The 17,710-nt window shown below is 52.0% G+C and overlaps 1 protein-coding gene across 2 annotated transcripts in view; it reads right to left on the bottom strand.

The window, feature by feature from the left end:
- The window catches only part of LOC144780842 (fibrous sheath-interacting protein 1-like), a 746,598-nt gene that overhangs the window by 575,894 nt on the left and 152,994 nt on the right, over positions 1–17,710 (bottom strand). For both annotated transcript variants that reach the window (XM_078659336.1, XM_078659337.1), the window contains exon 6: positions 10,564–10,662. In XM_078659336.1, the coding sequence (XP_078515462.1) occupies positions 10,564–10,662 (99 nt within the window). The remainder of the gene's footprint in view (positions 1–10,563; positions 10,663–17,710) is intronic.

The following is a 17,710-nucleotide window of genomic DNA, read 5'->3' as shown; positions in this document are numbered from 1 at the left end:
CCTGGTGACCTGAGCGTCTCAGAATGGCAGCTATCGGCGCCATGCATTTGGTGAAGACTCTGGGAGCAGACTTCAAACCGAAGGAAAGCACTCTAAACTGATAATGGCAGCCCGCCACTTCGAACCCGAGATATCTTTGATGCTTGGGGTAAATGGGGATGTGAAAATAAGCATCGAGAAGATCGAGAGATGACCGATAATCCCCTTTTTCCATAAGAAGAAGAATGTCCTGCCGAGACAACATATTGAAAGATTGTTTTTTGATGAATTTGTTCAGTGACCGGCGATCCAAGACCTGCCTCCATTTTCCTGATTTCTTTAAGATTAAAATGTGGGAATAAAATCCTTGATTGCGCTGACGTAAGGGCACCTTTTCTATGATGCATTTGGAGAGAAGAATTTTTATTTTCCTCTTGATATCTGGCAGATGACGATGTAATACCTTTGGAGGAGGGGTAGTTGGAGGATACTGAACAAACTCTAGGGTATGACCGTGACGAAAGACATCCAAAACCCATCCCTCCGACGAGAGGGACGTCCAATTTTTATGAATTTTGAGCAGGTTGATCCGAATTGATGTGGGACTTTAGTGGTGGGGGCCTGGAGAAAATCATTGCCTCTTGTGAGAATCCTGTTGTCTTCCGGCAGATTGCTGTCTTTTATGACCGGCAGGTTGCGAATAGGACAATGCTGTGTGGGACTATAAGGCTGGTTGTACGCATGATATGATGTTTGAGGGTACTGTTGGAACCGCTGTTGGTACTGCGGTCTGGATGCGTAATGTCCTCAAACTCTGCCCGAAAGGACTAGAAACAACATTGTTGTAGCGTTGCCAAGGATTTAGTCGTGTCTGTGTCCTTTTTATAGATTGAAGTGCTTCAGCTTGGTCAGAGCTCACTTGTTAAGAGCTTACGAATGGCATCAGTCAGAGGTCACTCAATAGGATCTTACTCATGGCCTCAGTCAGAGCTCACTCATTAATATCTTACGTGTGGTATCTGACATTCTTTAAAGACAAATCACACATCTCTTAAGATGATATCTGACGATGTCTGATGACTCCCTTGTGTATAATCCATGCAGTCTTCCATAACAACACCCCTCCGTTTACCTTAAAGTGTGCTTTAATAATAGAATGGATGTTGTGCATGCCTGCTTCAGTGATGCTGGAGTGCAGCGCGGTTGTCCCTGCACAGGGAAGTCTGTCCAGATGACATGGTCTTTTACTTTTCGAGGCAAGGTCTGCTGCCAGTGTAAAGAGAAATTGAGTAGTATTTAGGTACCTGGTTTAGAACTGCAATGCACATTCACCCTTGCAATGCCAGTTCCACTTGTATGCCCAGGAAGGAGCACACACTCTCACCTCTAAGTACTTGGCACACAAAAATTCAACACAAGATCGTTGATAGGAAGCTGGCCCATTTCTAGCTATGTCTGAAAATATATTAGTAATGGGTAATTAGAGCCAGTACTCTGAAGAGCTATGTCAGTCACTGAAGGTCTAAGTGGACCCTTTGAAGAGCTGTCAGTCAGTCCCTGAAGGTCCGAGCGGACCCTCTGAAGAGCTTGTCAGTCTCTAAAGGTCTAAGCGGACCCTTGGAAGAGCTGTCAGTCAGTCCCTGAAGGTCCGAGCAGACCCTCTGATGAGCTTGTCAGTCTCTAAAGGTCTAAGCGGACCCTTGGAAGAGCTGCGTCAGTCAATCCCTGAAGGTCCGAGCGGACCCTCTGAAGAGCTATGTCAGTCTCTGAAGGTCTGAGCGGACCCTCTGAAGAGCTACGTCAGTCAATCCCTGAAGGTCCGAGCGGACCCTCTGAAGAGCTACGTCAGTCTCTGAAGGTCCAAGTGGACCCTTTGAAGAGCTATTTCAATCAGTCCCTGAAGGTCCGACCGGACCCTTTGAAGAGCTTTCAGTCAGTCTCTGAAGGTCCAAGTGAACCCTTTGGGGAGCTGTCAGTCAGTCCCTGAAGATCCGAGCAGACCCTTTGAAGAGCTACGTCAGTCAGTCCCTGAAGGTCCGAGCGGACCCTCTGAAGAGCTTTCAGTCAGTCCCTGAAGGTCCAAGTGAACCCTTTGGGGAGCTGTCAGTCAGTCCCTGAAGATCCGAGCAGACCCTCTGAAGAGCTATGTCAGTCAGTCCCTGAAGGTCGGAACGGACCCTCTGAAGAGTTATGTCAGTCAGTCTCTGTAGGTCTAAGTGAACCCTTTGGGGAGCTGTCAGTCAGTCCCTGAAGGTCTAAGTGAACCCTTTGGGGAGCTGTCAGTCAGTCCCTGAAGGTCCGAGCAGACCCTCTGAAGAGTTACGTCAGTCAGTCCCTGAAGGTCCGAGCAGACCCTCTGAAGAGCTACGTCAGTCAGTCCCTGAAGGTCCGAGCAGACCCTCTGAAGAGCTACGTCAGTCAGTCCCTGAAGGTCCGACCGGACCCTTTGAAGAGCTACGTCAGTCTCTGAAGGTCTGAACGGACCCTCTGAAGAGCTACGTCAGTCTCTGAAGGTCCGAGCGGACCCTCTGAAGAGCTACATCAGTCTCTGAAGGTCCGAGCAGACCCTTTGGGGAGCTGTCAGTCAGTCCCTGAAGGTCCGAGCAGACCCTCTGAAGAGCTACGTCAGTCAGTCCCTGAAGGTCCGAGCCGACCCTCTGAAGAGTTACGTCAGTCAGTCCCTGAAGGTCCGAGCCGACCCTCTGAAGAGCTACGTCAGTCAGTCCCTGAAGGTCTGAGTAATCCCGTGGGTACTGACGCTGGCTTCTGCCACTCTACTCCCGCTGGGACTAACCGGGGACAAAGTTACGTCCTCCTGTACTCTAACATGAAGCTCCTGCCTTCTGTAGTGGTCGGATTATCAGAAGCCTTTCCCAGGCACAGCTGGACATCATCAGCACATGTCCAGCCTGTCAGCCCTTACCACATGCAAGGTGCAGAAGCAGATGAGCTGACCATGTCAGAGAGCATGAAAACACCTCCTAATCTGGCAGAATCCGAGTCCACCCATGGAAAGCATCAAAGAGGCTTTACAAACGAGAAAGAACCGCTATCAGATATAAATAACTTTCCTATCTGAGGTATGAAGTAGACTTACTACTGCTGATGTTTGAAACTTTACGTGTCACCTTGGATGTGTGATTCAAATAAATATTTGGTGCCTGGGCAGTTAAAAAATAAACATGAATGGGTGGGAGATCTTTCTTCATACAGACTGCAAAGCTCTGGAACTCGCAAAATATAAGAATACATACAAATCTTGATTTTAGGATGGCAAATAATATCAGGCTCTTTTTAACTTACGGTTACTTACCTAAACCCAGAACAAAACACAGATCATTACATTCAAGCTGCGGATCGGGTCCATCACAAGCCTCACACTACACCTCTCATATTATAGTGTAAAAAGCATGTAGAGGACTCCCCTCTACATGCTTACATGCAGCAATGATTGATGAAACCTCCTAACACCATGCCTCCTGACCTCCCCTAGCACGCTGCATACAGACCAATCTACAACTACACCCTTTCAATGACACACGCCTGCGGCGCCAGGTACCCAATGCACATAGGAGTGCTTCACGACCTCACCAATCACCTACAGCAGTATATAATGATACAAATGAAGTAGCTATTTACTTCACCACCTAGAAAGCACTTTGGACCTCGCACGGGTTAAGAATGCATTTAAAATGGCTTAGAAAGATGGGGGCACTAGAGGGCGCACAAGCGTAATGGCCGCCATTTGGTGAGGCTCCCGCTGCCTGGACCATATATCCTTCACTTATCCTCCTTAAATAGTTAGCCATCTGGATGTAACGAGGCATACGGGTAAATGAACCTGATCCCCGGCCTCGGTGAAGATTTGGGACCGATTCGATGCCCCTAGCCTGAAAACTGCGGCATGATAGTTTCCCCCGGGAGCGGCACTGGAGCAGCGAGGACCACGTTGGGCGGCGTACTGAGGCAGGAAAGACCGCGGCTCACCACGAGGGAGGTAGGCCCGGCCGCCTGGAGGCAGACAACGGAGAGACGGCGCCCGTTAGGAGCAGGCTACAGAGACGCTCTGACAGCGGACTGCACGTGGGGGCTCTACATATTAGTGGAGTATAGCACCGTGGCCCTTGAGGCGGAGGACGGCACCCGTAGCGCCTGGCAATTGAGAGAATGGGTGCTGCAGGCGCACTTTTGGGGACATATTGGAGAGCGCGCTGAGGCGCCTATACACGAGGGGATGTGTGGCTACAGCGCTGCATGGCCTATGACAGCACTGCGATCTATCACTGAGGCCCCACTGGATGGCAGTGTGGGGGAATTGCGGACAATAAACAGTGGCAAGGCGGGACTGATCGTACTTTCACCCATGCATGTTGTTGTACTGGCTGGGGGATTATGCTGCAAGCCACGAGGTGAGAGTGGAGAGGCGCCGAGACGTGCTCAATATCAGATTCGGAGTCAGATCGGAGGCTGTGGGGAGACGGGGACGGCTATTGCAGTGGCCACAATTCTTTGGTGCTCCCAAGCAACCCAATAGAGTGCTGGTGTGGATGATCTCCCCTGATATTTGACCCTGCTCGGTCTTGGCGGCACTTCGGGGATACACTGGGGTAGTGGAGGACCCTCTTATACATGCTTGGGGATCTGGAGAGCTGCGGAACGCTATTTACAAGCCTGAAGTTGCAGTGGATCTCTCCAGCAACACAACACAGTGACACCTTTGGTGACCGGCCCTTGAGTGTCAGAGGTAGACCTGAGATATCTCCTACTCATAGACAGTATGGGGAAACCGGACACTCGCCAACCGAAGCTCACTTTTGAGGCGCCAAAAAAGGGACCCAAACCTGCATCGATGACAGCTGAACCGCGTGGCGCGGAAAGGGAGAGTGGCGGAGAGCCATCTGCAGATCTGGATATGCGCCAAATACTGCAGGAAATGAGACAGGGCTTCGCCACTGTGGTGGATAAGGTGGATCGGATGTCCTCCAGAATGGACGCACTAGTGCACAAAGTGGATCAGCAAGAGGAACAGCTGAAGGAGGCTGAAAGACGTATTTCAGATACTGATGATGCCACTGCCAGTCACACGTCGCAACTGGCGAGGATGGACAACCTACTACGGGTAATTCCGGCAAAAAATGAAGATTTAGAAGCCCATAGTAGGCGCAATAATATCCGCGTGACCAACATTCCGGAATCCACAAACACGGGGCGTATGGAGGACTATATCGAAAAACTTCTTCTGACCACCATTGGGGCTGAGGCTTTCTCTACACAATTCATAGTGGAGCGTGCACACAGGTCTCTGGGCCCACAACCGAAACCTGGACAGCCGCCCAGACCCATATTTGCACGATTACTAAATTATCGTAACCGTGATGTAGCCCTGCGTGCGGCGCGCACTAAACAACAGTTGAGCTACGAAGGTGTTTCATTCTCGATTTTCCCGGACTTTACACCATTAGTGCAAGAAGAGCGTCGCAAGTTTCTAGAGGTGAAAAAGAAACTGCGCGCAGCGCAGATTGATTACGCGCTACTTTATCCGGCAAGACTCCGCGTGACACACCAAGGCAAACAACGGTTTTTTACCAACCCACAACAAGTGGAGGACTATCTCCGACAATGGAAACGGACGCAGCGGGGAGCGAATGGTCAAGACCCAGCGCAGCGGGACGGCATGCAGGAAGAGGGTGAAGACGCTTGAACTTTCACGACCGCAATTGGGACTCTCATCCACGGCCAGCATGTATGACGCTGGTACATCCTGAGGGAGCTGAGAGGCTGGGGACACTTCATAATGCACAGGCCAAGGTCGATTATAGTGTTCCAGTGGTAACGTATTCCAGGCCCCACCGCCCCTCCTCAGATAGAGCCCAGTGGTCGTACAGGTTCCAGGGCTTGAGGAGGGACGGTGGCTGTGTGACTATCTAATGCTGTTTCCCTATGGGTGTATCCCTATGTTGAACTATATCATCGGGATAGCAATGGTGTTTTCAATGGGAGGGATGGGTGGGGGGTGGATAGAATATTCTGGCAAATTGGGGTTGCTTCAGTGGGAGGGGAGATGGGCTGTGGAGGGGAAAATGGCCAGTTGGTGTAATGTTCTTGACAGCGTGAGGGGAGGGATGATGTGGTTGTTGTGGGGTTGGTTGGGAACTGATGGTCTCTGTTGGTCACATACATTGGCGGGGGGAAATGGGCTGGGGAGGGTTCTGTTGGCAAGTTGGAGGAGCCTCATATTGGGAGGGGGTGGAGGGTGCTGTTGCAAGTTGAATTGTTGGTATTGGATGCACAAGTGAATTCATTGGGTAGTGGTGGATGCAGGTGGATGGTGATACCATTCCGGACATTGCGGCTGTATGCGGCACACATAATATGTTATCCTGATGGATGAACCCCCTACAAACAGATGTAAGGTACTATCCTGGAATATCAGGGGGCTTAAGGACGCTCGAAAGTGTAGACAGGTATTGGCCTACTTCGATAGACATAAGGTAAACATGGTGTTGTTGCAGGAGACACATATGCCCCCTCAGACTAACCCTTCTTTTGCTGGCAAATGGGCGGGGGTCAGAGTTTTTTCTGAATTATTCTTCCTACGCTAGGGGCACTGCCATAGTGATACACCGCACAGTCCCCTTCACGTTACTAGGGCAGCAGGTGGACAAGGCTGGACGATATGTGATATTGTGGGGGAGGCTGGGAGGTGATACGGTTACTATTGTCAACTGTTATGCTCCGAATACGGACGATCCAGATTTTTTCACATTACTATGGGGTAGGATATTGGATGTCGGCTTTAGGCACATCATTTGGAGAGGCGACTTTAATGTAGCATTGACACCCAGGTTGGATGGAGCGGACGGCCAGGCGCAATATCATCCCAGGATGAGAGAGGCACTACAGGGCATTGTGGAGGAGGGCGGCCTGGTGGACAGTTGGAGACACCTGCACCCCACGCTTCAAGAAGGTACACACTTCACTTCCTACACAGGTACATGGGCGAGACTCGATTACTGTTTTATATCCAGAGACCTGGCTCTCGGCGTCACCGAGGTCAGACATCTTGCCAGAACTCAGTCAGACCATTGTCCTGTGTTAGTCACAATGACTATAGCTGGCTATGACCGTCCTAGGCGCACCTGGCGGCTTCAACCCACCGCACTCCTGGATACTGTTTTCCGTGAGGAACTGGGGGAAGACATAAAGGACTTTTTCCCTCATAATAAACACACGGTGGACAGCGTTGAGACGGTGTGGGAGGCCTTCAAGGTCACAGTCCGGGGGTGGTGTTTTGCCAAAAGCTTTGGAGTGCTCCGAGATATTCACCGCACCCTGCATAAATTAGAGGGAGAGTTAAAGACACTGGAGAGACAAATGGCGGGACGGGATGGAGGTATTGCACACCAACAGTTTCGAACTAAATTGTCAGAATATGAGGAGGAGGCGCAACGTGAAACCAAATTTAGAAGTAAATACAGGGTAGCTCGCAGCTATAGTGAGGGAGAACGGCCAGGGAGAGCATTATCTGAGGTGGTACGGACTGACAGGGGCACCAACACCATATTGGAAATTATTGATCCGGGGGGAGAGGCCTGCAGGGATAGCGACCGCATTTTGAATGCCCTCTATACACACTATGCACACTTATATACTACGCAATCCACGGGGGACATAGATCTAGACGGCTTTGTAGGTGAGGTGGCATTATGCTGGCTGAGCGATGTGCACAGAACCTTCTTAAATGCCCCGTTAGAGCTGGATGAAATTAAGGAAGCCATAATGTCTCTGGGAAATGGAAAGGCACCAGGTTTAGATGGAATTCCCGCTGAATTCTATAAATGTTATATCGACATTATGGCACCGGTACTGAAGGAGGTGTTTGAAGACTCCATGGAGACGGGGCTCCTGCCCCGATCTATGCGCGAAGTGGTGGTTACATCCCTACTGAAGCCAGGCAAAGACCCTGTGCGCTGTGACTCCTATAGGCCATTGTCGCTAATCAATTGTGACGCAAAAATCCTGGCCAAGGTCTTGGCCACAGGGTTGTCATTACTAATGACTAGAATAATACTTCCAGATCAATCGGGATTTGTCCCGACAAGAGCGACATCTCATAACCTCAGAACTCTTTTTTCACTCATACAAACGGTTGCCCCCAGATGCCAGTCCCGCAGTGTTTTTAGATGCCTCAAAGGCGTTTGATTCTGTAGAGTGGCGCTATATTTTTACTGTTTTACGCAAAATGGGCTTTCCCTCAGTCTTTCTGGCATGGGTGCACTTGCTGTACACGGAGCCTATGGCGAAAGTACTTGCAAATGGCAGCCTATCGGAGCCCGTTCAAAATCACGAGGGGCACCCGTCAAGGGTGTCCCCTATCCCCCCTACTGTTCGCTATTGCAATTGAACCATTAGCGTGTCGTATACGGCAGTTACATCAAGACAGCGCTTTCCGATGCTATCAGCGCCAGATATCCATATCACTGTACGCTGATGATGTCACTCTATACATTAAGGATCCCCAAAATAAATTGAATGCTTTGTTGTGCAAATTTGTTGTCTTTGGTAGACTGTCCGGAGTTACTATAAACTGGGGAAAGTCACAGATCTTTCTGCTAACTCCTGCGGTGTTGGAGTTTCCCTTGGACTTCCCCCTGGAATGGTGTCATTCTGATCTGCTCTATTTGGGGATTCAGATTTCCAGAGACAGGGAAGAGACTTTGCGGCTAAATTATGGAACGGCCATTACGAAATTGATAGATACTGTGACACGATGGATTGCTCTCCCTCTGTCCCTGGCTGGCAGACTTTCCCTTTTTAAAATGGTCATATTACCCCATTTTTTATATTACTTTCTTAACATCCCGTACTACCCAGGCACTTTTTTCTTTAAGACTTTGAAATCTGAATTGATTAGATTAGTATGGGGGGGGACAACCAAGACTCAAATGGGCTGTTATGACTCAACCGTATAACAAAGGGGGCTTTGATATACAAATCTTTGAGGCATATTACATTAGTGCGCAAGCCCATTATCTATATCACTGGGTTAAACCTGCTCGATATATGCCCCAGATTGCTGTTGAAGACTGGATCGCACATCCTATACCCCTAAATGGAATTGTCTATGGGCCCACAAGCGTATTGGACACTCCTCTGACTACGGTCACCTGCACGATTGAGGTATGGCAGAGAATATTGCGTACAATACAAGAGCCACTGCTATATGCGCCACGAATGCCTCTTACATATTATCCCCAGGTAACACTGCTACAAGAAGCAGGATTTCAAAAAATGTGCCGCGCATTACACATGACTTCATGGGGGGACTTATTCATTGGAGGAGAATTTCGTACTCGGGAAAGTTTCTTTGGTGGACACACCCCTAACCCCCTAGAGGTTTTTTACTATGTACGACTGAGGGAAGGTATGAAGGCTCTACTTCCAGAGTACCCAAAGGAGCCGATCTGCGTCCCCCCTTAAATGCTGTATTGAGCAGTAGTGATGGCGCACACATGGTCTCACGCACACACGATAGTCTTTGCACTCACACCCCGGTAGTAACAGGCACGGCAAGGGGACACTGGAATGAGGATCTAGACAGGGAGATGACTGATGAGCAGTGGGAATATTGTTGTGGCGTTACGGGACACATAACCTCCAGTTGTCACTTCAAAATCATTCACTATAAATTTCTACGTAGAATCTATTACACCCCTGCACTTAAATATAGGTTCCAACTATCTGACACAGACTGTTGCGAACGATGTGGGTGGCCCGGGGCCGGCTTCTTGCACTTAGCATGGGAGTGCCCACAGGTGGGGCAATACTGGGAGCAAGTACACGACGCAATAGAACAGATGCTTGAAACTAGCGTTCCCAAAGATCCATTGATATTGTTATTAGGCTACACAGCACAGATGCCGAAAAGCAGCAGGAAATTCCTGGATGTGTCGCTATTACTGGCCAAACGACGCCTTGCCTGTAGGTGAGGGAGGGGAATGGGTTCAGGATATGGTATATTGCCAAGACCAGTGTAGGATTCATGCAGAGACCCAACCCATGCCCTCCAGACCCAAAGATATATGGGGACCATTGCAGTCATACTTACAAAATAAAGAGGCGACGCCAGATGAGGTTCACGCCCCTGACACGCAGGGATTAGGAGAGGTTACAGAGGGCACTGCCGCCTGCTAGAGTCACCATGGGTGGGCAGCATTGCACTGATGAGAGGCCACGGTCATGACTCTGAATCGGGTTCACACTTGCGTGAAATACAATACTACAAGTCCTTTATGTTGGCTATGACATTGTTGGGGGCTGAGATGTCTCCTGCATACATTGCATAACAGGCTAAATATTTTACTATGTTAAATGAATTGTTGAGCATCACCTATGTATTACTCATACACCGGTGGCTACTGATCCAACTGTTGAAATTCCATTCTGCATCAACTGAAATGCATGACTGTATGTTAATCCAACAATTCCAAAAATAAAGTGTTAAAAAAAAAGTGGCTTAGAAAGATCAGTTTTGTAAATTAATGAACAATGAAAGGCACTCAGTACGCCCCGGATCCGTCTTACCCAGATTATTGGGGGCTCTGGGCCAATCGCCGTCCTCAGCAGGAATCTGCGTGTGAAACACTGGGGTGAATATCACTTCTTCTTCCAAAGAGTCTGCGTCTGGGGATTGAAGGAGAGTTCATCAATAGTGCAGCAGAGTGTACTTTGCTTACAATGAAAGCCTTTATTTCACATGTTCCCTCCATCTACTAAGACTTTATTCTTTACATTTCTAAGCGGTTCAATTCCTGAGGCAGCATTTGATGCCGCAGGCCTTGGAACACCAAGAGGAATGTACTCACCTCTTAGCACATGCCACATGCTCTGTCGGACTCTAATTAACAAAGTATTTGCTTTTTGAAGGCAAGACAGTTGCAATTCAGAGATAACGATGCTGCAAACAGACCCAAACATCTGCAATGGCATCAGGAACGGTTAGCAACATGACGATCCTGCCCTGGAATGTCAATTGTCTAGTCAACAAAATCAAACCAACAATGGCCCTTCAGTACTTGCATAGACATTCCCCTGACTTGGTGCTGCTCCAAGAGACGCATTTAAAAGGTAACCACTATTTAGCATTGAACCGATATGGCTATACGCTTCTAGCTCATACAGGATTCACGACCTGTTCTAGGGGGCCAGGCGATACTAAGTAAAAACACGACTCCTTTTGTGGCGGGCCGAGGTTGGCGCGATCCTGACGGTAGATACTTAGCACTGTCCAGGACATGGGAGGGAAGAACTATTAATGTGTGCTCTATATACGTGCCGCCAAAACTCCACTTAGAAACCTTCCCAGAGATTACCTGAATACTAATAGAAATGTCACAATGGCTTCGTACACTGGGAGGTGACATGAATGCGGTTATGTCCCTAGGGGGAGATTGTTAGACCTGTCAGCCCTAGGGTGGTCTTTCCCATTTTTTTTCACTTTTGCCTCATTTTTCCCACCTACTTTTTGTTGGCCTTAGGTCCCTGGGCACCTTCCCATTGCTTATCAATGCTAAGGTGCAGGTGCTCACCTCCCCTAAGATGGCTGCCACGGACCCCTGCTACTGCAGCGTGGTCGTTATAGGCGCACTCTAGTAGCCAGGAGCTGGCTGGAACCCTTAAACATTGTTGCAATACCAGCCTGCCAGCCTGCCCATAGCAAGAGTGAGGAAGCTCCTGGAACCTTCCAGAATAGGGGAGTGGACACCAACTGCTAACTGCCAACTGACGCTATAAAAGGAAAGGGAGGGAAACTTTCTAGTCAGTTGGGGCAGTTGGGACATCACTTACCTGGGGGACCCTTCGCAGGAGACTTAGGCGGTAGGGCCTTGTCAGGAACCTATACCACTGGGGGTGACAGGGTTTAAGCGCTGCCCACCAAGCTGTGTGAGGAACACTGAACTAGCCCACTAATCTGGCCCGGCGGGAGGGGAACCCTGGGACCATCTGAAGTGACCTGCTGAGGAAAGCCTTCAACTCAACCCCCCCTCACCCCCCTTCAAGAAACCACCTACCAAGGGCGCCAGAACCATCGAGGGCCAAGCAGAAACCCACCTGCGCTAACCAGGTATTGGACTGTGTTGCTCCTGCCTATCCCCCCCTGACTGACCTGGTCTGGTTGTCCCCCATTAGCTGCCTGAGCTTACTGAACTGCCTGTGGGAGCGAGGCGCTGTGGTAATTTCCCCCGTAAGAAGCCCTGTGATTCCAGGGACTGGGGCTGTTCCCGAGCGCTGCTGTCAAGTCTGCCCCGAAGAGCTGTAACCGGCTGTTCCGGGATCGCTGCTATCCCCGTGGGGCCCCAGTCAAGAACTCACCGCCGCAGCCCTGTGACGAGAGAAGGGAGCGGGTCGCTGTCATCCCCGGGGCCTGGTAGGGCACTGGAGCCTCCCCGTCGCCGTCGCGACCGGGGCGCTTCCCTCTGGGTGAGCCTGGCTGCTGGTTGTGCCTGCGCGGCAGCCCCGGTCATAGGAGCGGGCCACCGGAATTCAAAGTGGGCCGCGCTAGATCTTGTGAGGACCTGACGCCGCCTAAGGCCGCACCACGTGACGGGGACGCCCGGCCCGTCACACGCCGCGCCCCGCCTCCTCAGTGACTGGCCCGCTGAGCCGTGCCCCATATGCCGCCAGATGGTTGGGCCGAGCGGAGGGCTAGAGCCCCTCCGCGCGTATCCCATCCCCCTTGAGCCAGCAGAACCAACGGTGAGGGGCCCGTGAAGCCCAGCTGAGCCACGCACCACAAGACGCGCCGGAGGGCTTCCGAAGGAGCCGAGTCCTTCCGCCTCTCCTGACAACGCCGCAAGGGCCCGGAGTGGGCCGAAGAACCCAGGTAACCCCGGGGAGGAGGGTGGAAGGCCACAGGAGGCCCGAGTTCGCCCCTCCCCCGGGGAGCACGGTTGTTGGGCCCCGTTGGCCCTGATTATTTACAGAGATCCCCCAGGAGTATGGGCAAGATCCTCTAGTGACGGTTTGGCCCTAGAAGTAACCCCCGGCTGGGGGGAATAGCTATTACCGACTACCATTCGGCCTGGCTAATTGAGGGGCTGTCCATACTGGGGGAACTGTTCATCTTTGCCTGGCGAACTGTGTAACACTGCCCAAGGAAATGTGTATTCTAGCCATCTGCAAGTTGTTCTCAGACCTTATGTAATGCTGACTCTTCCTGTGGAGATACTAGCTTTCTGGCTTAAGGAGGTGTCGCCCGGGTGCTCATGAAATCTCACCCCGGCCTGTTAAATGATTCATTACTGCTAAATGAAATGTGATGTGGTCTGATCCTTAAGGGAATGTTTACTGCTAAAGTATGCAATGCTATTTGAATGACTTTCTTTTAGGAATTCCTTGCAGGTACTGATGAAGAACAAGGCTGAAGCCAGGCCTACAGTTATTTAATATTTAATATTTATTTATCTATGTATTTATAACTAAGAAATGAAAGATACACGTTTTAAGGAAAAGTAATGATTTTCTTCTACTGTGATTTTCGACGTATTTATTTGAATCAAACCTTCTGGTGTGGTCTCCGTTATTGCATGCATTTCTTGTCTCAGTGGATGCGTGTGCTGTGTAGTCACTTAACACCTAAGCTTTCGGGTGCCTACCTGCTTGAGCCAAGCTACCCCCCAGGGAACTGGCGCACCCAGTTCCTACATAGATAGAAGGGTGAAACCAGGGAAATGGTTGGACCAGGTCAGTTGCAATTGTTTACGGTACAAATGGGACTAACTGATCCATGGAGAGCTCATTACCCCAATGCAAGACCGTACACACGCATTTCAGCAGTGCACGGTAGTGGAGCTCGCCTGGATTACATATTCACACAGAGTATATATGTTTTTTTTTAAGAGCTGCGAGACACAGAGCTAGAGGAAAATCGGATCACTCGCAAGTAGAGGTAGTGCTCTGGGACCCTGTAAAGGACTGCACTCTCCTGCCATGGGTTCAATCCTGGCACTTCAGAAACAAAGAATTTGTGGACAAGTTTAGGGATGGGGGTGGGGCCAAGAGCGTCAAGATGGAGGTCGCACCTTAGGAGTGCTCCGGAACCCTCCGTCATCCATTCTGCAATCGCTTGCCATCGGGACCCCGATGACCTGTTAATCGTCTGCCTGCTCACCTGGGACTCCGGGGGGTCCTCTGAAGTGCAGCCTGGCGATCCTGAGCGAGACGGGCGGCCTCGAAATTCTGGGCCTGCCTCGCGGCCTTTTCAAGATAGTGGCCGTTGCTGAACTTACTGGATCCACGCCAAGCCTCAGGCCCTGAACGCTCTCCTAAGGAGTGCTGATGCTGGCGATCTTCCGATGCTGCCCGGCGGACCCCGTGAGCCTGCTTTCCCGCTGCTGGCTGCCCGCTCTGCTTCGGTGCTCTGGTGGTCTGGGGGAGCCGCCTGCCCTGCTCCGGGGCGGTCCACCTGCAACTTGAGGGTACCGTGGCCTGTTCGACCGCCGATCGGGCAGAGGAGAGGTGTTGTTCGCATCTCCCGCCGAGTGCTCTGCAACGCTGCTTTGTTAGGGTCTGCGGTTGCCCAGCCGCAGGACTGACTCCGCCCGCTGGCTCCACTGCTAGGATTCTACGGAGGCCTTGCTCCGCCGCGGTGTGGCTACCACGAGTTCTCGGTGCCTCTCGGTCTCTCTGGCCCGCTGGACAGGAGCTGAGACCCGCGTGAGGCAGCTCACCCCAAATCAACGACCTTGGAGGCCTGGAGGCCTGGGGCCCTGTGACATCTGCAGTGAGGTGAGGGGGTGCCTGCCTGAAGTGAGACTGCCCGCGGGGTACCTGCCTGAAGGGGAGTGAGTCAGCCGTCGATCGGGCGGCGGGGGGGCAGTCCCCCCCATTAAAGTGATCCTGCGACCCTCTCCTGGGGTTGTCTCTACCAGACCTTGGACTGCCGGGCCGCAGTAAAGTGGCCTGACCGGGGCTGTGGACCCCCCAGTGCTGCATTGATAAGGGGACATCTTGACTGCCATCTCGGGCAGTGGCACTTCCGTTGTGGCGCCGCCCCCCTTTTGGGTGGATTTGCGTTCGACACTTTCTGAACCCCCGCCATGATCCTCTGCCTGGTCTGAGGCTCTGCATGAGAACTGAATCTTGGGCCCTGTGTGACTATTCTGGGGCTATGGAGTGGCGGTGCTCGCAGTCGCTCTCCGGCTCCGTGGGGTGCTGGCCTGAGGGGCAGCGAAACAGCCGCCGATCGTGCGGTGGTGGGCAGCCTCTTCACTGGTATGGCCTCCCCCCTTTCTCTCCTGCTGCGGGGTGGTCCTGGGGCCCTGGCTCGAGACGGTCCCCCGCACCCTACCTGACCTTAAGCTGTGGTGCCTGAGTACAGCGGCCGGTCTGCTGCGGTGGGGTCCTCCCTGGTGTTCTGGTGGGGTGTGAGGGGTGTTTCGACAGCTGGTTCGGGCAGTAGTGGCCCTACCTGTGGGGGTGTCCTTCCTGGATAACCTTGTGTTGGGTGGTGGCGATCGGCTGCGGCCTCAACCGGTAGGTCTCGGCCACTACATCGAGTGGCGGTGTCTTCTTGGTCCCGGCCTCACCCTAGTCCTTCCCGAGACTCGGACTTCATCTCTTGCCTTGCCACCGGGTGGCTGACTTCGGTACCTCTGCTCCAGCGGGCCGGGAGTCCTGGCCTGACACCAACCTTGGCCCCCTGTGGGTCCGTGCGCCTGGTGCTCTTCCCGCTGACCCATGTGGGTCCCCTACTGAAGGCATCGGCGGTGGTCGTGGAGCGGTGTGGACTGGACGTGCCTTGCCCCCTTCCCTCCTCCTTTGACCCCTTCCCTCCTCCTTTGCCACCATCCCTTCCCCGGCCTGCCTGACAGCCCGGAGCCCACGCTGCTTTCTCTCACTGCTCACTAGTAGTCATGGGCAGGGAGAGGGTGCCAAATACTCCCACCACCCAAACCAAGATGGGATCGGTTCACCACCACGGACTCGAGGGCAACTGGTGGTCCCACGGACAAAGAAGCTCCTTCCACGGCGGACTTCTCTACCATTCTCCAGGCTATCCATACTTTTAGAATTGGGGGTCTCTGGTTGGCATAGGTAAGGACTTCTGACAAGCAAGGACCCTCTCCTCTAGACAGGGCAAGGGACATACTCTTTAAAATAACCCCTGCTCACCCTCTAAGTTGCGTGGTGCGAGCAGACAAGGCTATACTTCAGAGTTATGGGTTAAGCATTTGTGACCACATACAGTAATTAAATGACACACCACAAATGGACACCAGTCTAGATTTATATAAAAAATAAGTATTTATGTAAGGCTTAGCACAAGATCCATATAACGTTTTAGATTATGCCACAATACTGTTTAAGCAAAAAGAGTTCTTAAAAAAATGCGTAATTTCAACAGGCTGTGCGAGTCGTATTCCTTCTGTTCGACTCGTGCGGTGAAAAAATGCCCAACAGAGTCTCACGCGCACAACGGACACTTCAGTCCGAGGCGCGGCACACAAGGTGCGAATCGTACACAGTACCTTGCCTGGGGAAGTTTGTTGCGGACGGTGCGGTGAAGAGCCAGACGTCCCACGCGGTGGTGTCCTCCTCTTGTGTTGCGAGCTACGGCTCGTGTGGGCTCAAAGTCACGTTACTTTAAGGGGACGAAGCGTTGTTGGGCGGGTGCACTTCCTTGCGGCGTACGCGCCGAACCTGGAGAGGGGGGGTGCCGGAGTGCGGTGCGGAGCGGCAGTACGCTCCGAATGAATGAGACATACTCAGCCGCTCTATGCGCCGCGGCCTGTTACAACAGCGGCAGGGGGCGCATCCAGCAGGACGATGCGAAGGTGGAAAAGCGAGGCACCAGGCAGTGTCCGGTCTTTGCGTTGCGAGCTACGGCTCTTAGGGGGCCAAATAGAAGCGGTGCTTCGAGCTGACAGGTCCTTACGTTGCGAGCTAAGGCGCGAAAGATGCAGAAGTCGCGTTGCTCGGGCCAGGCAGGTCCGTACGTTGCGAGCTACGTCTCGAAAGATGCAGATGTCGCGTTGCTCGGGCTAGACAGCCGGGCACAGGCTCTCAGAGTGCGCGGTGAGCTTTCACGAGGCGCACTCAGTTCTCTTCTTCAGCGCTGCGGGGAAGGCAGCGCTCTCAGCAGCTTTTCTCCAGGTGGTTAGAGTCCACTGGTCCTGGGACTCTGTTCAGGGGGCAAGCTCACACACAAGCCCTTGGAGATCTTTCAGAATGCACAAGTTGATTAAAGTCTCTTCAGTCTTTTCCTCTCCTTTCACAGCAAGAAAACCACTGCAGGCCAATCCCCCAGGTCAGGGACAGTACTCCTCCTTGCAGCTTTCCCAGTTCCTTCTTGACGGGCAGAGGTTCTTCTTGTTTCAGCAGGATCTGATTTCTTAGGAGCAGGGCTCCTACATTTATACTACAAATCCTTTGTTCTCTCAGGCCAGGGGGCCTGTGCCTAGTTTAGTCCAGTCTCTGAGCACTTTGCTGACAGGATGCAGGCTTCTGCTTTCAGTGTGCAGGGGAGAGACATCAGATGCTCCGCAGGAGGTGGAGCCAGCATTGTGGTGACAAGTACAGTCCAGGAGTACTCTGATGACAGTCTTCCCTCTCATTATACAAGGTGCAGGGCAGAGACCTCAGACGCTCCACAGGGGGTGGAGTCAGCATTGTGGTGGCAGAGCACAGCCCTATTCAGAACCTAGGTGCACTCCTCCCACCCATCTGGCTG

This window comes from Lissotriton helveticus, chromosome 9 (genome assembly GCF_964261635.1).
Source record: "Lissotriton helveticus chromosome 9, aLisHel1.1, whole genome shotgun sequence".
Taxonomy (NCBI): Eukaryota; Metazoa; Chordata; class Amphibia; order Caudata; family Salamandridae; genus Lissotriton; species Lissotriton helveticus.
The sequence above is the reverse complement of the archived record's forward strand: the minus strand, read 5'-3'. Positions and strand labels throughout refer to the sequence as shown.